Source organism: Pagrus major, chromosome 16 (assembly GCF_040436345.1).
Source record: "Pagrus major chromosome 16, Pma_NU_1.0".
In the NCBI taxonomy this organism is placed as follows: Eukaryota; Metazoa; Chordata; class Actinopteri; order Spariformes; family Sparidae; genus Pagrus; species Pagrus major.
In genome coordinates this window covers 14,874,407-14,898,246 of record NC_133230.1, presented here as the reverse complement: position 1 = coordinate 14,898,246, position 23,840 = coordinate 14,874,407, and the positions used below count along the sequence as shown (strand labels likewise).

Below are 23,840 nucleotides of genomic sequence, written 5' to 3'. Positions count from 1 at the left end.
TTACCAAAAGTAGCACAACGAAAAACGACTTAAACACTTTATAATAACCATCATTAAAGGGTAACTGCACCCATTTACTCCATAAAACTGCCCAGTTAGCACCACAGGTAAGTGAAAAATGTTTTGTTTTGTTTTATTTCTCAGCTGTGTCCATCACTGCCTCGTTTTCCGCTCTGTAGTGAGCAGTTATCTCAAAACTGTAGATATTTTGCTTTCGAGGGCTGTTTGAGGATTAGGCTCCTGATCGTCTATCACAGTCACAACCTTCATCTCCCTCCTCTGTACCTCTTTAGTGAAGTATTTGGGCGTCCATGGTTTGTTATCAGCTGCTCTCTGCTTCTCCTCCCCTCTCTGTCGCTCCTCCAGCCGGTGTTTGTGCTCCGTGGCCTCGTCCATGTTTCCTTCCTTCAGCGACTTGGTGACATGTTGCCATAACCGCCTGCAAAACACATTAGATATTCAACACCTGGCACTATTCTACCTTTTCAGAGACTTCCAGAGCGCCGAGCTTGTTTACCTGGACTCTGTCCTCCCCTGTCTCTCCACAGGCCGCAGCTTCTTCCTGGTGATGGGCAGCTTGGCCGTGTCGATCACTTTGGTTTCCCCGCTGCTGTAGGTGAACTCCAGCGTGCCGTTCCACTCGCCCTGCGCTTTGCACACGATGGTGTTGGTGTGGTTGTGTTTGACCTCCGCCGTCACTCTGATCACCAAACACACAGATTGTTGTTGGGAACATTTATATGTCATATGTTATTTTACATTTCAGGGAAAGATACTTATCATCTTAAAGTGACTGTGTGAGGATTTTCTTTTTTTTTGTGGGGCTTTTATTAATAATCGTTACATCATAATCGTTCATCATCAATAAGTGCTTTAGTTGCTGAAACACAACCATGAGATCTAACTGTGTCGAACCTGATAATGTTGGAAAAACACATTTAATGTGAGTGAACTTTGTTGTGTGAACTTATTGTGTGTGAAACATGATTTCTAGGAGAATGAATGTCATTTTAATTGTAGTTTTAACCCCAGTGGAAACTTGCACCATCTGTACGTTGATGTCCGCCACATTTTTACATCGAGCGGCTTTTATGTCATTATTATTTTACCTCTGAAGGCGTTACGTCCCCACATTAAACCGTCTTTTAATGGCCACCAGTTTTACTGCATTTATACTGTACTGTGCCAAATTTGTGCCGTTTTATGGCAAAATCTGTTGTTTTGCTTTTTTAGGGCGCAAGTCAGGAAGAGTCCTGCTGTTCTGTCATCACACTCAAGAGGCTGATGGAGTATTTGTGAATGTGTGTTTCAATATGTGTTTATCGTTTGTGATGAAATAAAATCATTGAAAATGTTTTCTGTGTTCAATCTTTTCTGATAAAGTAGAAGAAGAAATCATGAGACACAGACTTTGCTTTAAATATACAGTATCTATATATTTTTTAATAACACTACTATGGTATAATTTGATACCATATGTAAGCAAAAGTACACAGTATGATAACATCAGGTTTCACACCTTGAAACCAGTATATCGCTGCAACCCTAAACAGGAAGTGACTTTTTTAACAGCATGTGACACATCCCTCATATGTATTGTAATTTAAGATTTTAAGATTTTTATTAAACGGCATTTTAATTTGCAAAAACTGCTGAATTTACAGACTGTATCAATGCAGCTGTTGTCAGGGAGGAACCTTCATCACAAAGTGACAAAACTGCCACATTTATTATCTCAATTATACTGTCACAACATGCAATTTAATAAATGTAGGCGAGGAAATAAAAAGTGAAACTTGTCCGTAACGTTTGCTGCCAAAGTCAGATAAAAGTGTGCAGGTGGGAAGGAGTAAAGAGAACAACTCACCTGTGCACCTTCCCTCCGTAGAAAGGCTTGGTGTGGAAGGTGACGGTGGCAGAGTAGCCGCTCTTCACACAGTTGATGGAGACTTTGCCCCCCAGCTCCACCCAGGGCACGGTGAGGATGGAGCGGGCGTAGGCACAGGGCAGCGTGAAGACGTACTCCTCGTCGTGCTCCAGGAGACAGAGGACGCCTGAGGAGGAGATGAACAATGAGAACAAACAAACGCACAGAAAAAAATGATAAAAACAGAAAAAACTCTTAAATCAGCCGAGGCGAGGCGAGCCAGCTGACCTCGCTGCACACTGCTGCTCTTTGTCTGCGTGAATCATCATATGTTGGAGTAATAAAAACTGAAACTGAACAACAGGTGCAAAAAAATTAAATATTATATATATATATATGCACATTCAATTAAATGTGTGGTGCTCTCATTTAATATCCTGTAAAGAATGAAATCGTTGCCCATTAGAGCAGCTTTACATCTTAAGTGATGTTCAAATGTCATGTGTGCATAGGCTTTAAAAAACAGTTGCATTATTTAACCTGACTGCAGGCAGCCATGATTGTTTCTATTATATATAATGCACCCACTGTGGAGAACGTGATACACACCAGCTGATATCTCCTGTAGGCAGCTTGTGTCTGCAGGGAGACCCATAAGAGAGGCTATTATAACTTTAAGCTCATGATCGACTCTCAAGCGTGTGCAGCTCATCACCGTCATCATCCTCTGCGTCATTCAGTGCATAGAGGATTTATTATGTGGTAAACAACAACACCTCTGCCTCTCACATGTCTGTGAATAGCACCACGATCACATGTTTACACGGGATCGATTGTGCAGCTGCACAAAAAAAGGGGGGGGGGGGGGGAAGCCCCAGTGTGGTGAGATCGTGACACAGAGGGTTGACATGGTGAGAGAAAAACATCAATAATGTCCTGTAGCCATTATGTGACTCTTAATAGAAAAATCTGTGCATTATCTGTCCTTTTATCCAGATCGACGCCAAAAGTCAGTGGGGTCTATTCTGGGCTGAGACGCAGCCTCCATCCAAGTTTCGTGGAAATCAGTTGAGTAGTTTTTGTGTAATGCTGGTGACAAACCAACCAACAAACGGAGGAGATGAGTAAAAATATTATCTCCTTGGCGGAGGTAATAAATGATTGATCACTCCGTAAACACCTGAAAAACCAGTGGTGGATAAAGTATTCAGTATTCTGAAAGTAGCCTTCTACCAATAAGTCCTGTATTTATAATCCTACCAGAGCAAAAAGTTCATGTTTTATAAGTAAAATGCATTTTAAGCATCAGAAGTCAAAATATATTTTATGCATGACTGTTAAATTATGTAGCTCCCTAAATTCTGACAGACGATATTTTTAGTCAAAACTTTTAGAAATAAAAACATTTTCAGGACTTCGGGAGCTCCGTGTCCAATATATTATTTCTATGTTTGACGCTCCCAACAGTATTCACCGCTTTATCACCAGACTACAGAGCAGCGTTTTCCTCAAGGCTGTGAGGCTCCTGAACTCATCCTGCACACTCAACAACACACTCGCTTTCACACGTTATTTTTTTCCTCGAAAAATGTTTTTTCACTTGGTTGGTTGATTTTTTTTCTCCTGAAAATAAAATTTCACTTGTTTTCTCGCATGAAATTGTGCTATCTCTATGAGATTTCCGACGAAAAGAAATTCTCCCAAATAAATATTTTTCACTCATTTTTTCTTGAAATTTGTTTTTCCCTCGGTTACACGTTTTTTTTTCTAATTTCAGTTTCTGAAAAAAAAACGCAGTTACACACGTTTTTGTTTTCCTGAATTTTTTCTCGAGGAAAAACAAAAACCTTCATTTTTTTTTCTGGAAAAAATTATCCTCACTGGTTTCACTTTTTTTTTTTTTTTTAAGAATTTTTTTTTCACTTGGTTTTATAATTTTTTTTCCTCCTGAAAATAAAATTTCACTTGTTTTCAAGCATGAAATTGTGCTTTATCTTCACATTTCTAATCACCCGGTTTCACACTTTTTTCTAGAGAAAAACAAATTTCACTTTTTTTTTCTTGTAAAGAATTTTCACTCGGCCTGTCAATTTTTTTTTTTTTTTAATTTCCACTTTCCACCGTTTTTTTTCTCCTGAAAATAAAATTTCTTGTTTTCACGTATGAAATTTGTGCTCTCGTGAATTTTTTTTTTTCACTTGGATTGACATGTTTTTTTTTTTTCCCTGAAAGAAATTTCATTCAGTTTCATGTTTTTTTCCTAATGACGATTTTTTTTTTCTTGGAATTTTTTTTTTTATTATTGAAAAAAATGGGTTTTTTATTGAAAAAATGTTTTTTACCTTGAAGTTTTTTTTCCTTTAAATTTTTTTTTTAAGTTTTTCCTTTAAAAAAAATGTTTTTTTCCTTTAAAATTTTTTTTTTTCTTTAAAAAATGTTTTTTTTCTTGAAAATTTTTTTTATTCGCCTAAAATATATTTTTTTTCACAGATGGAATTAATAATAAGGAACTTATAAAGATTATCCTGGCAAAACTTTTTTCCCCACAAGTTCAAGTCATAAACGCAGGAGATTACCCTAGAAAAATTTACAGTAAGCCTGTGAGAGTCAAAGGTCCATCATTCCAGCTCCAGCTGACCCGAGCAACTCATCACAATGTCATACAGTCAGAACAAAATCCAGCTGGTCATGAACCTAAAAACTGTCCGTCTGCATCATCAGCAGCTGAATGTGCTGTTCTTTATCTGGCGCTGACTCACTGCCAATCAGTCCAGTCTGAGCCATTCATAGAAAAATCAGCCAGCAATAAATCCTCGCTGGGGTTCAGGTCACCATGTTCCCTGACAGCAGCATCAGCCTCCACACGCCATGATGATGAAGTGCAGCGTCATCACCTGCCGACAGGTAGTCAGAGGTACTGAGGAGGCTGTGATGTCTGACTGAATCAGGTCATGTATCCAGATTCAGTCGATCGGGCTCAAGGACTTCCTGTGTCTCCACTCAAAGTGACTCATCTCACACAGTCTACTGTACATCGTGTTGTGGTGCTGACGGAGAGGACGGGCTCATTGATCGCCACGGGAGAGGTCTCATACTCTTTCACACAGGACGGGTGAAACAAAGAGATGTGTTCGGGGATTTATTTACACTGTGTTCCTCCTGATAACCTTAAAAACAACTCATGTTACAAAAAGTGAGCTACAGTGTCAATTCGGAGGTGTTGATCCAACTCAAAGTGGCTCATCTTTGGATCAGTATCACAGTAACTGAAAGCTTTTAGTTCAGTTTGGGCCACCGTTTTTGTAGTTCTCCACCTGGTTGTGACTTCTTTCACTGAGCCTGTACATCATATTCTGTCTGATTTCTGTTTCAATCAAACATCTATCCTGCTTTCTTTCTCTCTATAACAGGACGTTGCTGTAAAAGAGCAAGTAAGCTCGGCCGATCTACCCCGTGTAGATAAAATTTGATTACCATATTTATGAAGAAGCATATGAGAGCTTTAAGGTGCACAAAAAGGTTTTATAGTCACTTTAATTGCTTCATGTAAACTCTGATTGACCTGCAGTGTGTTCAAATTGTTGTGTAAATCAAAGAGAAAACAACAGTCCCAGAAGGAGCTGATTCAAAAGAGAATGTGTTTTTTTTCTGCTGAAAATAAAATTTCTCGTTTTCACGTATGAAATTTGTGCTCTCTTGAATTTTTTTTTCACTCGGATTGACATGTTTTTTTTTTTCCCCCGAAAGAAATTTCATTCAGTTTCATGTTTTTTTCCTAATGACGATTTTTTTTTTCTTGGAATTTTTTTTTTATTATTATTGAAAAAAATGTTTTTTTTTCTTGAAAAAAAAAAAAATTCTTGACAAAAAAATTTTCTTTTAAAAAAAATTCTTTACATTTTTTTCTTTAAAAATTTTTTTTTCTTTAAAAAATGATATTTCTTCTTGAAAAATCTTTATTTTTAAAAAAAAAAAAAAAAAAAAAGAAGGAGCTGATTCAAAAGAGAGTATCCCGGGAGGAAAGTGCCACTAAATGTTGTAAAATTAGAGATATCACGAGCGTTTGGACAGGTCACAGTCGTCTACCTTTCCTGAGTTGATTCAGTGTTTTAGAAAATTAATCATGCTGAGTAGGAAAGCAAAAGATGCAAAGTTCTCCCAGCTCCTCCTAATTTATACACCTTTAAGTATTTTTTATGAATATTGTTATATTTATATTCCATTCCATTTTACAAATGTTACATATTTCAATCTATATGATTATATATTTAAATCTTAAAACATTTCAAAACATTTCTTTGTCATTATCACTTTCACCATTTTTATTATCATTTTATTTTATTCTGTACTCGTAAACTGTCATCTTGATCTCAGTGTGACTTCCTGAATAAATAAAGTATATGTAAGTGTTTCTGTTTCATCCACCCTCTCTGGATTATAATGTCAGTACAGCTCATATATTCTATGTCAGCACCTTGTCAACACAAAGACAGTTTGAATTGCAGGAAGCTTTTATTCTCTGTAAATTAAAGTCGGTTCAGAAAAACCCATTTTCAGTCAATTAATATTCATTCATGCAGCTTTGTATTTCTACTCCACTGCACGTCAGAGCCAAATATAGTACTACAGCTATCTGACAGTCATAGTATGTAATTGAGTTTAAGTAAATTTCAGCATTAATACTTTTGTTGTTTTTCTTCAGTAAAGGTCCTGAGTACTTGTTCCACCACTGAGACGACTCTCCGCCCTGCGTATGTTTTATTTATGAACGTACTGTTATTTTTATGTTGCCCTCTTTTGTCAGCTCTCCGTCGAACAAAGAAATCTAAATCACAAGGAGAATTTCAGATGGTTCAGATGTGTTCGTTTCCTCTGTTGTGCTTCAGCTCACTCACCTTCTCCCACCATGGACACTCCTATCGACATTCCCATGAACTTGCTCTTGGTCCACACATGAGCGTTGACGCACATGCTCCTCTCCCGGCACTCGCAGTAAAACCCCGACACCGGCGGATGATGAGACACCTGCTCGGCCACGAACCGGACTCTGTAGCAGCCTCCCGGTGAGTCGTCGCCCTGCTGCGTGTTGTTGGGGCCCCTGCTCGGCTCCCTCGAGGACCCCTGGTTCGATCTGACCAACGGTTTGACTTTTTCCCGAGGCACTTCCCAGGAACAGTGGAAGGTCTCCCCCAGCACGGGGTTGTAGGGCTTCTTGGCCACGGCGCCTTTCCTCCCCTCGTGGAAGGCGGTCAGGTAGTACTCGACAAAACGGACTATGCGGTCCTCGGCGGTGGCCCCGGCTGTGATCGACAGGAACATGTCGGGGTGGGCCATGAAGTTGGCGTACATCTCCAGGAGGGATCGCTTTTCCAGAATGAAAGTCGGCAACACCACCTAGGAAAGCCAAAATGTTAAAATGTGACCCGAAAACCCCACATTTGTGACAATAAATTAGTCTGCAGTGTTTCAGCGTGTTACCCGAGTGAGGTCCATGCCCAGTTTGAGCTGGGAGAGCAGGTGGAGGATGATGCTCCGCTGGTCGTCCAGGACACCCAGGTCCTCCTCTTCGTTATCCTCCGTATCCGTCACCTCATCACTGGGGCTGATGTCTTCTAGCCCGGTGGGGTGCTACACAAACAAAAAAAGACAACAGAACATTTTCAGCTTTTGGATCTTAATGAAAAGCTTGAATGGAGCATTAGCGGAGGTAGTGCTGCAAAAACAACCCCTAAATGTGAGTCTGCTATTATAATCTAATATCACTCGGGTTAGGGTTGTGAGAATACAGCATAATGTCAATAATTCCCCTGAAAAGACCAAACCAACAACGTAGTCATTTTGACCCAAATCTCAATGTTCTCCTAAACTAATTTTGGTATCTACATCTAACCAACCAGCAACTGGACTTCACAGCAAAGGTCCGGTACACGTGTGTCGCTGTTACGCTGCAACGGTTATGTTGTTTTGGGAACCGGGAAATATTTTATTTCTTGTGCAGCCGCTCCGGGCGCTTGGAGTTGGAAATCTCTCCGCTTTTCAGCAAAAGGCGTCACTTTTTCTTTTTCCTGGCATAGTTGATAATATTCACCATATTTTTTGTCTCCTACAGATCATGCACCCAGTAAAAAATAAAAAACAAACGGATAATAAACCGGTTTCACACGTTTTTGTTTACCTGAATTTTTTTTTTTTTTTACTGTTTCAAACTTTTTTTTTTTTTGGTTCTCGAGGAAAAAAAAAACAATTTAAAAAAAAATTTAAAAATTCTGGAAAAAATGTTCCTCACTCGGTTTCACTTTCTTTTTTTCCTCAAAAAAAATTTTTTTTACTTGGTTTTATACATTTTTTTCCCTCCTGAAAATAAAATTTCACTTGTTTTCACACATAAACTTGTGCTTTCTCTTCAAATTTCTTTTCACCTGGTTTCACACATTTTTTTCTTGAAATGTTTTTTTCCCTCAGTTTCACGTTTTTTTCTTTAAATTTTTTTTTTACTTGGTTTCACACTTTTTTTCTCTGAAAAAGAAATTTACACTTGGAAACACATTTTCTTTTATTATTTTTTTTTCTTGAAAATTTGTTTTTTCACTTGGATTTAGAAATTTTTTTCTACTGAAAATTAATTCCACTTGTTTGCATGCATTTTTCATTCTTCTTTCTTCAATAAAGAAAAAGTCAACCAGCGGGGAGTTTCAAAATAAATCTGAGGGGTTGCAAGGGGACTGAAAGACAAGGTTGGCATTATTCTACATTTGTCTTAATGTCAATAATTCCCCTGAAAAGACCAAACCAACAACGTAGCCATTTTGACCCGAACCACAATGTTCTCCTAAACCTAACCAAGTAGCTTCGGTACCTACATCTAACCAAACAGCAACTAGACTTCACGGCAAAGGTCTGGTACGTGTGTCGCTGTTATGCTGAGATGGTAATGTGGCCGCTCCAGGCTCTTCGAGTTGAAAATCTCTGAAGTTTTCAGAAAGGTGTCACTTTTTCTTTTTCCTGGCATCGCTGATATTCACCATATTTTTTGTCTCCTATGGATCATGTCATGCACCCAGTAGAAAATAAAAAACAAGCGTTGATTCAACAGCAGCTGTTGTCAAGACGTTGTTGTCAAAGAGACGAGACACAGCGCTCCTGAGCTCACCACCAGCACTCTGCCTGAAAAAAAACAAACACTATGTGGACACGAGCCCAAACATAACATTGTTTACAAGGAAATTCCACAGGGCGCCTTCAACGCGAAGGAAAATAAGATAATCTGCTTATTCTGTATCTGAAATCCGAGATATTTTTACATCTTCAGCCACTTTGAAAAGATTCATAAGAAACAAATCTACGAAATAAATTTGACTCTTGACTCACAACTCCGACACACAGTATGTTCCTGTAACAATCGGTCCCAAACTACTGACATAACTGCAAAAAATACCCTACATTTTATTTGAAGTGTGTCTTTGCTCACCGATATTGAACTACACTTGTAACTTGGAGCAGGCCGAGAGAAGGAAGATGAAGCCATCCTCTTCTGTCAATACCAACAATAAGGCCACACAACTCATTCAGGCCTATAAATACACAACCTCGTTTTCAGCCCGTTCACAGTCCATTCAGCCGTGTCATCTCGCCTTTCACGCCACTTTTCAGCGTTTCGTATGGCGGTGGGAGCACTATATTTTCTTTAAGTACCCTCAGTGCATCCTGCTCGCCTCCAACACGACGCCTTCATGGCTGTGGGACAATCGGCACTGGTCAAAAAGCAGTTGTGTCCTTTCATTTGTGTTCAAGCATTCGACTGGAAAGGGATCGAGTCAAGGTTAAAGAAGAGCTGATGCCTTTGATATTTCCTGCAGTAACTTGGGGCAGGACGGAAGGAAAAAAAAACAAGGAAGAGGCTGATGTATAATGCAGAAAGTGCTCTGGAGCCTGTGGGCAACAACAACTCTCTGCACACCCCCCTCCGCCATCCTGCTCTTTATCCTCCATTTCTATCTGTAACAACATTCAATGCATGCGTGTCCTTCTTCCAGCTCGCAGACGACTCGTTTCAGTGAAAGCAAGCGAGAATACAGAAGGAATCTGAACTCCTGGCAGCATGATTGCACGCTACTGCAGAAAGGGGGAGGAACACGCTGAAGAAATAGAGATTTCTAGGACCAGAGTGGCTGCCTGTCACCTGAATATTTCATCGCATGCATGCATGCCAAAAGCCCCGCACATCCACTCACACTTTAATCCCACACCGAGCGCACACACTCTTCTCTCTGCACCAAAAAAAAAAAAAACATTTCACACAAAAGATGAACACACACGCGAGGAGCATGCTTGAACACACGAGTACAGGAGTCCCTGGAGCTGCTCGGTTCTCAGAGCAGAGTGATAAATATAGAAGTGAAAGGGAAGAGAGAGGAGGTACTGTAGGGGGAGGAGGTCTGTTATGATTCCAGCGGTTCTAACTAATTAAAGAAGCTCGTGACAGCAACAGGAAATTACTGTCTGAGCCCTCCAGTGGATAAGCTGGGTGGACTGAGAGGTTTGTCATTAGCTCAGACTTTTTAATGCAGTTTTAACTTGTCGAGAAGGAGGAAATAACGTGTGTCAATGACAAATAAGTACAAAGAAGAACAGAGAGTGTTTGGATTTGTGACTTAACAGTGTGAAGAGGAGAAGAGGGATACAAATACTGGTCAGAACAACATGAAATACTTTTATTCTGACATTTTGTCGTGTTAATATCGCTAATAAATGTCTCAAAACATCTTCAGTATCATGCAGCTTTTATCAGTCATATCACATTATTTTTACCATCCACTGTTGCTAGCAAGCTAACACGGTGTTTAATATTAAAAGAGAGCTTGTGCTATAAAAAGTTATAGTATGAACAAATGTTTTGAAAGAGAAAAATAGCTACAACATTAAAAATATTGGTGTTAAAGGGTTAGCTTACAGCTAAATTCGGTGCATACAACATTATTTTCACGATTAATTGTTCAGTCTTAATGTCAAAAAGTCGTTTTTAAAAAATGCACACAATTGTTTCTTTTGTTTAACCAATCAATATGATATATTTTAGCTTTTTTTCAGCCACCATTCTCCCTGCTGCTTGTTAGCGCAGTATGCTAGCACTATGTTTACATTAAATGAAAAGTTACAAGAATATGACGTTTTGGTTTTGGGGTCATTGTAATCATTTTAAAAAAGAACGTTGTGACATTAAAATAAAAGTGTAAACGGCTACAACTTTTTAAAATATTGGCGCTTAAGGGTTAGCTAAGAGCTAAATTAGCTAATCCTTATGTTCGGTTATGTTCACGATTCATTGTTTAGTCTAAATGTCAAAAAATTTCCCAGAGCCCACAGTGACGATGTTTAATCAATCATATCATATTTATTAGCTTTTTTTTACCATCCACTGTTCTCCCTGCTGATGCTAGCACAGGATGCTAGTTAGCATGACTGCTCGTACTATAAAAAGTATGAACATGGTTTGAAAGAAAAAAAAAGTTCAGGGATCATTGCTTTCATTTTCAAAAAGAAAGTCTTGACCTTAAAATAATAATGTAACCAACTAGCTACAACTTTAAAATATATGGCTAATAGCTAATTAAGCTAATCCTTACATTCGGTGCACACAACTAACAATTAAACGCCAATTAAACTGTACATCAAAAGACTAATGGTACAACAAAAAGTTACAAGAATATGAATGTATATTTTACAAAATAATAAATAAGAATATTTGCCTCCAAAATCTGTAAATATACATTACATCACTGCATTTATAGGTGCATTAAAGGGTAACTCCACCAATTTTATACTTTAAAGTGTGTTGAAAGGTCTTAGGAAGTACTACAGCATATGTGGGAGAGAAGGTAGTATAAAGCCCTTTGTGGCTCCAGAGAAAGCTGTTGCATTGTGGGTAATGTAGGCGCCACGTTGGATCATTTGTTTTTAAAGGGTTCGTAATGAGTCCAACAGTGTTTTAGGAGTGCAATGCTAGATCAGTGGACTGCTTTTTTAAACCTGCCGCCTACATTACCCACAATGCAACTTTATACTTCATAAAACTTTTTCATGTATGCAGCAGTGCTCACCACGACCTGTAAACACACTTTAATGTGTACATTTGGTGGAGTTTCCCTTTAATACAGAATAGAGATGATAAACAACAGCCAGGGAGATATTTAGAAACCTGGCAACCCAGAAGGAGTTTCTATTAGCTGCTGATAATTGATCTATAAAGAATGACTAAATATCAATTAACCAATATAATTAGTTACGCCTATTTATAAATGGTGCCTTTTTAATGAAACCCTCTCATATAGACATCCACGAGGAGAAGGAGAAGAAGAAGAAGAAGAAGAAGAAGAAGAAGAAAAGGTTTGGTATTCCACCTTTTTCTGTAACTTTTAAAGATGCTGTTCACGTTGAAATGTTTTTCCACAGGAATGAGCAGCTGCTGGCTATTTTCTTCTATAATTCATGAAGTCAACAACGACTCTCAGTGTGTTGGAGGAAAACGATGCTTTCCATTCCAGATAAATGATGTTTACTGCTAAAATGCCCCTCAGGCTGCAAGTTCACTATTCACCCCTGATGCAAAGACAGATAGCACACCATGCACAAACAGCTCGTAAACACTCACGCTGCATTGCTGTGTAGCTACAGGCTTCACCTGCATGAAACTGGATCTCATCTCCAAAAAGGAAGAAAGTGGGGATGACCTCAGGTGAACACGAGCAACATAAAATCCAGCGAAAAAGTCAGAAAAGTTAAAGCTCCTTCGATCGCCCCCTCGCAAGGCTTTGAAATCCAATTAAAACAGCTGTACTCTCAATGGAAAACCTGTCAAAAATATTTTCTTGAAGGGTTGTGAAGCTCTGATGGGAGACGCAGGACGAAAACAAACTCTCTTCTTCCGCAACTGAGTTTGCTGACTGAGTGAGCAGCCTTTCTTAAAGGAGTCCTGGGTCTTGTTAGAGAGTTAAGGTGGTGGTGGTGGTGGTGGAGCTGCCGTGCTGTGCGTGACTTGCAGAGAGAGTCTCTCTCCTCTCTGCCCACCACCGCTCTGGAAAAAAAAAAAAAAAAAAAAAAACAGGGAGGAGGAGGAGGAGGAGGAGGAGGGGGGAAATACAGCTCAGGGAAAGTCCCAGTGACGTTTCCCTCCGCATCCTCCCATCATCCCTGTGGCGTGTTTCCCTGCATCTCTTTCCATTTTTACATCCTCCTCCCTCCTCCCGTCCCCCTCAGACATGCCTTCATCCCTCCTTCTACACCTCCACCTTTCCCTGCTTGTATCTGGAACATGTTCAGCGTCTGAGCTCCTTTAGGAACTCACGGGCTGAACTCCTCAATCTCGTCTCCTCTCTGTCTTCTTCTTCCTCTTCTCTGAATCCGTTCCAGCCCTTCACCATCTTCCCTTTAATTGACTCCAATCTCATGTTTGATTCATTCTCCTCTCTCTCTTCCTCCGCCCTCGCGCTGTCATCTCCTTCATTGTTTCTTCCATTCAGCCCCCCCCCCCCCCCCTCGGCTCCTCGCGCAACGCCATCCGCTATTCTGTTTCATCACCATCACCATCACCATCTTTCATCCTTAACTGTCTTCCTCATCCATCCTGTTCTTGTTTGTTACTCTTTGTCTTTTTCTGTCTCTCACTGTCTCACAAGTCATGAGGGGGGAATCGTGGGCGTCTGCAGAAAGGCGAGTCTGCTCGTTCTCCCACTTCAAAGCCTCCTCTTCCTTCCCGTTTTTGAATGGGTTAAACTTTGAGGGCTCGTCCTCCTTCACTGTCCATCACCCATCATCATCATCACCGTCCCTCACACCCTCTGAGAACCTGGAGGTACAGCGTAGCGAGGAAGAGAATCAACTCTTGAACCTTTTTGCTATGAAATCATTCCCCGACAGAGGTGTCCTCTTTCTCACTCTATCTTTGAAGTGTGAGAGTAAAGTGGATTTCTCCTCCTCCTCCTCCTCCTCCTTTGGGTGCAGTCAACAGAGAAGACGTAGAACGGTAACCCACAGTATGAGTCATCACCAGCACCAGGAAGGGCAGCTTTGTTGTGCGGCTGAATTTTCTTTTAATCTCCGCCCAGCTCACACGAGATTTTAATTAGTTGCACGTGTTTCCTGCTGCGATTCCTTAACACTTCAGGTTCAGGGTCAAGTCAAGCAGGACGCTTGACTTGACCCTGAACCTGAAGTGTTAAGGGGTCAGTATGCTTCTTCAGAACTGCTTGTCAAAAGGTTGATCAGCTCCAGAAACCACCTCCTCCCCCCCAAAAAACAAAAACAGAGTCGAGCAAAGTCGAGTAAAGTTTCATAGTCCACAAAACATTTCTGCAGCTTCACAGCAAAATGTTGCCGCTCCGTTGTGGAAAATGGTGTCCCTCTGGTGCTCATCAGTTTTGGGATCTTGCTCTTTCAGAATCGTAGAAAAACTGCCTCCGATTTTTTTTATACGATTCTGCAAAAAAACATAAAATGGCTCCACACAGTGTGATCCAAGTCCAACGCAGCAAAGAGATCCAAGTCTATTGTTTTCTTTTTATCTGGCCTTTATGGCTGTTTTGTCAGCTTGAGAGACGACAGGAACTGTGATGAGAGAGACGGGATGACATGCAGCAAAGTGCCACAGGTCGGACTCGAACCCTGGGCCGCTGCAGCGAGGATACAGCCTCTGTAAATGGGACGCACACTCAACCAACTGAGCTACCGAGTCCAAGTTGCAGAACTCATCCAAGTTGATTTGAGGATGTTATTTAGGCTGTAATCTTCACTGTAGCTACTTAGCTAAAAGCGTTAGCACACACCCTGTCTGAAGGGGATGCACGAGCTCGACAGTACATCAAGAGTGTTACGTCTTTTCAAGTAACATTAATTAGAAATACATAAGTTAAATAAAAGTACTGCAAAAAGTACTAGAGCACAATAACCCAATCCTAACATGTCACGACCTGACAGGACTCGACAGGCTGGGACAGGTTCGGACAAAAATGTAGAAATGATGTCAGGGTTCCAGTTGTGTTCGGTCATGTCAATTGTCACGGTGCTTTCAGGTTCTTTTAGGGAAGATGTGGTGTGAAAATAAATGAATACAGCGTAAAAATAAGCGGTAAGTAACTTGGCATCAGTAACAGCCCTAAAAATAAAAAATAGATCGATTATTCCCGAATGAACACTTTTGATTTCTAACACGGTCGGCCAACACATCACGAAAACTGGTTCTGACCTTGTTCTGTTGCATGTTAGGGTTTTAAATTTGATCAGCGTCTGATCCGAGAAGTGTTCAGAGGGCGGATATTTAGGCATCGAGCTCTAGCAGACAAAGAAATTTAAAAGAGCTCGTGCAAGCTGCAAACGACTGCAATTTTAAATCCAGCTTGCTTAGTGAACGAGCTGGAAGTTACTTACTCTTTATAGGTAAATCATTGCAGAGAGTACCTGCACGATGTGAAACAGGATGTCTTAACAGTGGAGATCCAGCAATACAGCATATGTAGCGATGATTGAAATGTACGCAGCTTTAACGACGTCTCTGACTGCCTGAAATGTTGATTTTTTTCCTTCCCACCACTGAAGTTCGACTGCGACTGAAGGATTTATGTCGTGCCTGTTAGCCTCTGACCTCTCTCTTATCAACGAGCCATTTTCCCTGTCAGGCCTGCAGCCGACTACAAGTGTTTTGTTTCACATCGTTCTCAGCAAACCCCTCAGGCAGCCACGTCTGTGCGTGTAACGCTAACAATCACAACACATTCAGAATCACTAAGAAACACCTCCTGCCCAATTTTGACATTTATTCGCTTCACAGTCACTTCCAGACACTGTCTGTGTGCTTTATACTGATCCTTTATTTGAATAAGAATCGCCGCCTGCAGGAGGAAGATTTAATAAAGCGATGGTTTCTGTGTTTATGGAGCCGCACTTCCTCGGCTAAATGTCAGGTATGTGTTGAATGTCAGCTTCCAGAGAGATACTGAAAAGCTTCTAAGGGCTTCCAGTGTGGCATTTATCTCAAAGCTACAGGATATTTTTACCTTACTTCTGCCAGTTTATGTGAAGTGTAGCTGTTTAATTACAACAATGTGAACGCTCTGGGGATGGGGCCTCACTTCGCTTTTCAGGTAAGCTAAGCTAAGGGCAAGATTTCGTTACCGCGCTCAGTTTAATCAGACCAGTCGTCAGGATGAAAGGTTGGCAGGAAACGTTTCTGCAAACCACCGATACGGTCACATTTGTATGTGTCATAGACCTACGTACCATATTGACATTTCAACAATACATTTAAATTCACATCACATTCTCATTATTTCTTAATGAGATAACTGTCATAATCAGAGGTGGAGGAATGATGGTGGAGATATTTTAAGACTGTCTTTCTCCAGAATCACCAATGTGCAATATGTCTGCCCAGAGACATCCAGACAAAAACTACACAAGGGTGCCACATTTTTCACTCAAAATGGCAAATTCCACTTGAAGGCGATGAGTTTGCAGCTGTGTAATAAGACCTGTAGTAATTAAATGTTAATTGGCAGCTTTAGAGGTATTTAAATGGTAACAGATGTCTGAGCAGACTGCACTGCATTTACTGCTTAGTCTCAATTTAGGACATAAATGTCTAAAACTATTTTGTGCACAGGACTACAGCACAGACTCAACACTGGGCGGATGATTAACAGCAGGTTTTAAGGCTATTTGAGCATTTTTGGCTCGGGGGGTGTGTATTGCAAATCACCTCAGGGTTTTCTGTCTATACTGTAACTGCAAAATCACAACAAATCTCTGAGTTAGAGTAAAATGTTACTGAAGCAGAGGTGTAATCTACCAGACTGAAGCAAAAAGCAATATAGTGACTGCATGGAAGCTGACAGGAGAGAGCAGTGAAGTGACAAAGTCTTTTCTCAGGTATGAAAAACAGAAGAAAACTGTGATCAGAAGTGTCCCCAGTGCAACGAGCGACGCAGAACCGCCACAAATAAAGAACAGGCTGAGAAACGCGCCGCCTGACTGGTTATGAATGAGAAAGCAAATCAACACTGAGCCAGAATCAGACCCCCCAAATCTCTCCCACTTCTTCTTCTTCAAAAAAATGAGGCAAGTGGGGCTGAGACGTCGAGTTTCAGTGCCTCATGTATAAATCATAATGAGCCGTTACATCAGAAGAACGGCATCTAATGAGAGGATATAAAATACAGCTGGTGCAGACACAGCGCTTAGATACTCACTGACACACACAGATGAAAGAAACTGCACACCATTACAGTGAGTCATCCGGAGACCAGTGCGACTTAAAGGTGGAGACTTATGAGTGAAACAACACACAGATACAACATGAGACACCAAACACTAAACCAAACAATAGTCCTGTTGTTCGTTACAGTGATCTGAAGTCAAATCTTCACTGAAGATTGTAAAATATGTTCAGCATTCAAAGGTAGCTCAAAAAATATAGGAGGCCGCATTTCACCAGAGTAACCGACAACTGCTGCAGCTAACCTTGGCTGTAGCTAGCCACCGTTAGCTCATTGCTCAGTTAGCCTTGGAGCTAGTGGGGTGTAGCAGCCTGAGAGTGAAGATGGCTGGACACAGGAGTGGGTCTGAACACAGCCTCTAAGACTGATGGAGGTCCGGTTGAAGACCCAGGACACGCTGGAGTGACTATGTCACCCGGCTGACCTGGGAACGCCTTGGGATCCTCCCGGAGGAGCTGGAGGAAGTGTCCGGGGAGAGGGAAGTCTGGGTATCCCTGCTCAGGCAGCTGCCCCCGCGACCCGGCCCCGGATAAGCGGAAGATAATGGATGGATGGATGGACGGTTGAAGACTGAGGGTACAGTATGGAGGTGATTTACAGCGAGAGAGAATCGAATCAAATTTTGTTTTCAGCTGAAATTCACATGAATTGCCCCTTTAAGGCCTTTTTCAGCTTCGTCTGAGGCTCCAGAGGGAGCTGCAGGAAATCTGATAAAATTACCTCAAGTGATGTCATTTAAGTCAGTTGGAGCTGAAGATTTGTAGCGTTACAGCAAAATCTGTCTGTGATAACAACACTTTGCCTTCCTTGTATTTTGATGAGTCTGCGATGTTAGAGGATTGACCATATGCCGTACACAGACACCAGTTTATATCACAGTAGCAAGCGAAATACAGTGGAAAACCAGTTTTTCTTACAGCTGCTTTAAAACGTTTGCAGTGGCTACAAACAGCAGTTTAACTTCCCATCTGGGTCACAGTAGAAGCACCAGCAGCCGAGTGGGAAAACAGTTCAGGTCAGCCACCGACTTTTATTCCTGAACTGAGATAACGGTGATGTCCGACTCTGACAAGATCTCCAACTGTCCGTCATGACTCCTCTTGTAAATGCTATATTAACATTTTGAGTTGAACTGACATAAGAAACCGAACACAAGCCAGCACGACATTACTTCTGATCTCATGCTGTACTGTAGCTCTGTGGTTTTCTTCAGCTTCTGTTCGCAGCCGGAGTTATCATTCAGCGAAGCATCAAGTAACATCAAACCACAGCAAAATGTGAGGCTAAAGGATAAAACTGTACAGTATATAGTAGCCTATACCCGATAATCCCATACATTTACATTTTAGCACTTAAGTCTTTAATCAGAGGATAATGGAAAAAACTGCAGAACCTTTCTTTTCTCTGCTGGAGGTCTTCAGAAACGGAGAAACTTTCCGCAACAGACGTCTTCGTCTCAGCGCTTTGAGAAAGATTAAAAGCAAAACAAAACTTCCTTGCAAACTCCACCTCGCTTCTCCCCAAACACACACACAACCACACTAACCTCAGGGACTTCAGAAGATTGCAGTGTAGTTCTGTAGACGAAAAACCAAATAATTAATCAAGAAACTAACAGCCCAATTAATTGATAGTTAAAATAAACTGCAGCTCTCGTACAAACATTACAAATTAAAGTATGTTTCTGTGGCGTTTCCCGACTATTGTGGTGAAAAATAGCGAGAAGTTTTCATTTAAAAGACAAAGATGTTTCTCGTGTCTCTGATAGAAGTGCCGTAAGAGACAAAGGAGGAAGTGTTTTCTGACAGGCAGACATTGTTTCCAGTTTCCTGAAGTAAATCTAGACTTCAATAATAAAGAGAGAGTGGATAACCGAGCGGAGAATGAGTCATGGGTTGATATTTTCCACGCTGAGCTCAGACCGGAGAACACGCAGCTCATTATTGAATGTTTTCACTCAGAGATTGACAAGACCTTTATACCTGCTAATAAGCCTGAGGAAGAATACAGTCAAAACAGAGTTTGGCTGAAAGTATAGAAGCATAAAAATCTTATTAATTTAGCTCAAATAAACATTTAAGTTCGTTATTTCACTGGACGTTGCACATTGACCACAAATACTACCAACAAATACAAAGATTAGACACTGGTGTTGGTGTTGAGTATTAAAATGACTCTCGTGTTCACATGTTAAACGCCCTGTGACAGTTACTGATGTACTGAATCTTACAGAAGAAGAGCTGCACATCAGAGGACTTTGCTGCCATCTGGTGGAATAAAGAGCAAAGAATAAGTCTGAGATTTAAAGAGATTTTAGCTTAAAATGCAGCAAAGAAGAAAAGAGAAAGGAAATAAAACCATCATTTAACTATTAAATCTTCGTTTTTTTTGCTTTTGTAGCCTTTCTTTTATAGTTTGTATGGAAGAAAGTGTTCAAAAATCAACCCAATCTAAACACAAATGAGTAAAAAAGTGCAAAAATCTCATAAAATCTGTCTTTAACAGATAAATATGGACGTCAGACAGAAGGAGGAGGGAAAATTCCCTCTCCTACTTCTGACTGCAGGTCTGTCATTAACTTCCTGCTCTCCAGCAGCGGCTTATATCTGTGGTAACACAGTGGACAAGTCTGATATGTGCAGAGGAAGTGCACTGGTGCTGCTGCAAATGCATTAACCCACCTGATTTCTGCAAGAACCAGCAATTTTTCCTCCATTTTCACCCACAGTCACGCTCCGGCTTCGTGCTTCCCCCCGTGTTGGCTGCGTACTAGGACCGAATATCAAACGCCGCTGAGGTGCTAAATAATTCAAAAAGCAAACCTATATTATTCTGTGGGTAATGTATTTTCTTGCTGGCGCCCAAGACGACTCGTGACATCACAGGGAAAAATGGTAAACTGAGATCAGAAATTGAAGATTAGACCAAGAACAGACCCTGAGCACGGACCCTGAGGTGACATCTGAGCAACAATTACTGACATTTTATGTAAATCATTAATAATGCAGGTACAATCTCGTTTCCAGCATCAAATAGCAAACCTCCTGATTCAGTGACCCACAGATTTCTGCAGTTTAACTCTGTCTGTACTTTGTTTCCCGACCACCAGGTGGCAAAACAACCATCTCAGCACATCCAACTTCACCCTGTCAAACAACACACATTTGATGAATCATTACTGCTCCAGTCTCTGCTCTTCATTATCATGAAACATCACCTTCAGTGTGTCGAGGTTTAAGACAGGTAAAAATCTCTCGACCCCTCCTCAACCTTCCCGTCTCCTTCACGCCGAGACAAAACTTTCAATCACTCCGACTGGACGAGGGGTAATCAGATGGATGACGGTGCTGCTGAATCTCATTAAAAGATGAATAAACGTCAGTGTCAAGCTGGACTAATGCGCCTTGGCAATCTGCACTGCATCTCCTCCATCTCCCTGCTCTCCTTTTTCTTCTTCTTCAAACGTCGGCCAGAGCATCTTTGAAGGCTCAAATGAAATCTGGCTGGAGCTGCGGGGCAGAGGCGAGAAGCAGGCGAGAGGAAAGTGCAAAATCTTACAGACCAGTGATGGGAAAAAGTCGAAATTCAAATGTGTTACTGCAAAAGTAGATGTCCGCTTTAAAAAAAGAAAGACACCTGCACAGATTTTCTTGTGCTGAAGGTGAGGTCCGCCACTGCTCATACATCCTGCAGCCACAACAAACACTGAAACATTCAATTTGAGTGTTTCTGGCAGCTTGAAGTCAAATATTTACACTCTTGTGGGAAATATCTGCCTCTTTAGCTGCTAAATGCTCCACTACTGTATGTTCACAAGCTAGTTGCTAACCTTAGTTTAGTGTACAGGGAGTTTATCAGAGCTTTTTTGAAGAAATTAGTCTGATGTCAGCAGTTAGAGTTTACTAAAGCGGTAGAGTAATGTGCCCTAAAACCAAAACAATTAGCCGAAAGATGCTAAAATGCGACACTAATGCAAGTGGGTGAAGAATGTCTGTGAGTCTATGACCACAAGCGACAAGTTTCACATTAAACATAGTCCTTACTTCCACTGTTAATATAATATTATATATATATAGCATTTAAAATGTGTTCCTGTATGTCCCTTATGGGCCTCCGTAGAAATGTTTGTATCATCTAACCCCTGACAGTCTTCTTTATATTTTCCTCAGTGTCTGCATCCTATTTTATGACAGCCCTGACTTTACATCACTAATTATTGGAGCACAGTGTCCTAATAGCACACCGAGGTGGGCAGGAATGTCAGTGCACGCAGTTGGCTGAGGCCCCCTGAATCATAACCGCCATAATACTGTCAGAAATGTCTTTAAAGGTGCCAAATCACCATTATGAGCTGCCTTCCCTTCTCTGCTCTTAATTGTGCGCCGTGAAGTATGTTGAACAGCTTGACAATTAGCTGTAAATGGGTTGACACTGCCACGCCGTAATACCCATTTTACACTCGTATGTCAATAGAAAATGATCATTAACGTGACAGATTACATCTCTGTGCCTCCGGATTAGTCCGCTGCCGGCACAGCGAAGTCCCTCGCGGCGGTTAGGAAGGGTGCCGATTCGGTGCTCCCCATCAAGGGTAAAATGTCCCTCCCTGCGCCCCATACTTTTGTTTCGTGTGTTGGATTTAAACAAGCCTCAACGAAAAGTGTGTAACAGGCTGTTTCCTCAGACAAGTATAACATTTGACAAAAAAGCAATTATGAGAAGGTGAGAGATGAAACCTGCCCCATTAATCCTCACCTCGTTATTCACAGCCGAGTCTATTATTCTGTGAGATGTTTGAATAATAGGATGACAGAAGCAAAGATCAATGTGATACATGTGACAGAGCTGTTACAGGGAGACGACGTGTGTTTACATGGAGCTCAGATGAAAAACCTTTGCACCGCTGCAGTCGGATTTTAATTGAATATCCTGTTGCTATAGCAACCCCTACTGGCGGAGCTCCTCGGCAGTACGACTGACATTGTTACGTCGACTATTGTGTGTGATCTGTGGACCCCATGGGACGTTTGTTAGTATCTGCGAGTTATCCTTTAAAGACAGAGCATGAATAGAGGTGCTGCAGCAACAAACTGTATGAAAAACGTGTTTTTTGAACATAAAAGCGTGTAAAAACCTTCCAGTATGAACCTGATAATGAGTATAATACGGCACCTTTAAGACAAAGCCAGTCTTGCCCTCTTAGCTTCACACTTTCACCCACCCCTCCCTCCCTCTCTCTCTCTCTACCGAGACACATTTACGTCAGTGTCAGCTGACCTCCATTTCCTGTCGCTGACGCAGGGTGGCCCAGACAGTCAGACAGCCCCTCTCTGCAGCGAGGCAGGCAGGAGAATTCACCAAGCGCCTCCTGGGATCCACTCGGTTCCAGCTTTATACTGTGTGACCCACTTATTTGACAGCAGCTCTGTCAAAACTTTCACAAACTGAGTGCTTCCCTCGCTGGGCAACCAGGGCAAACATAAGAGAATGAAAAGAGAGTGAAGCACGTCGTCGCCTTCACATCATCACCGGCACGGATTTATTTCAGTCCACTGGCAAACAGAGGAAGTTTGAGTATTAAGAATGAATGAATGTTTTTTTTCATTCAGATTTTTCATACCATTTCCTATCTTGCAAGCAGCCTGTCAGTTTTAATCACTTCACTCCAGCAAGAAAATCAACTTACAGAGCTTTAAAAAGATAAAGGTAATCCATCACAGTAAATATTTAGTCAGTTTCATTCGTTTTAAGATCTGTTTTCGAGCATTTCAAAGCAAGCACTGCTTTGAAATCGTCTTTGTTGTTGTCTTCAAGGGCGTTTTGAAAAGTTTGACATCAAATACTTCACTGCACCGTTGGTCCGTATCTGTAAGCGTTCAGAAAACATGCAGAAACACGGACGAAATCATGAAGCCTCCGTCTGAATCCGCATCTAACGTGGGGCATAAATAAGCCAGAAGAGCGAAATAAAGCTGTGTAGGGAGGAGGTCAGGGATGGAGGGTCAGGGTAAACAAGCACGGGACTTTCATCCACGACACGTTGAGTTATTTTGACCTTTCTAACATAATGGAATTGCAGTAATGTACGTAACAAAGGTCTGTTCATAACTGATATTAAAGAAATAAAGTAGCTATTTGAACCTAAACCAGGATGTTTTCCTCAACCTAAACTAGTAGTTTTAGTGCCTGAACACAACCAAATAGCGACGAAATGACGAATGTCCAGTTCGCCAAGAATATTTCAGGTAAACAATGTGGTTTTAAATGGTTTAAATATATAATATGTAGCAATTCTAAATGAAAATGTCTAAAATCAATGTTTCCACCACTGTTCAAACCCAAGGTAAAGGTGAGCTTCATGTGGTCGCCTGTCACTACTTCCTGGATAGGGAAGTCGCTGACCGAGACTAGACTCAACACGATAACATTACCTCATCTGTGAACGTTTGTGCCTGAGTCGAATCACATTTTCATCAGCAGGGTTGGTTGTTAAATGGTGTTTACAGCAACAGTGAAGCGAGATTGACAGCAGGAACATTCGTGTTTATTTGTATTATTCATGCAGTGTTTATCTAACATTAGCCGAGGGTGTGTGTGTTTATTCTGTCCTCATCTAATGTTCCATGTCAGATTAACAGATAGCGAACAAAGTGGATCCGATAATGACGTGAGGCTTGAATAAAGTTCAGTTCTTTACTCAGTGCCCTTGT

The 23,840-nt window shown here is 41.1% G+C and overlaps 1 protein-coding gene across 1 annotated transcript in view; it reads right to left on the bottom strand.

The window, feature by feature from the left end:
• osbpl10a (oxysterol binding protein-like 10a) overlaps nt 1–23,840 on the bottom strand; it is a 69,639-nt gene that overhangs the window by 2,846 nt on the left and 42,953 nt on the right. Inside the window, exons 8-12 of the mRNA XM_073483021.1 lie at nt 7,346–7,495; nt 6,763–7,261; nt 1,868–2,054; nt 518–700; nt 286–439 (exon numbers count right to left, since the gene is read on the bottom strand). Coding sequence (XP_073339122.1) covers nt 286–439; nt 518–700; nt 1,868–2,054; nt 6,763–7,261; nt 7,346–7,495 — 1,173 coding nt within the window. The remainder of the gene's footprint in view (nt 1–285; nt 440–517; nt 701–1,867; nt 2,055–6,762; nt 7,262–7,345; nt 7,496–23,840) is intronic.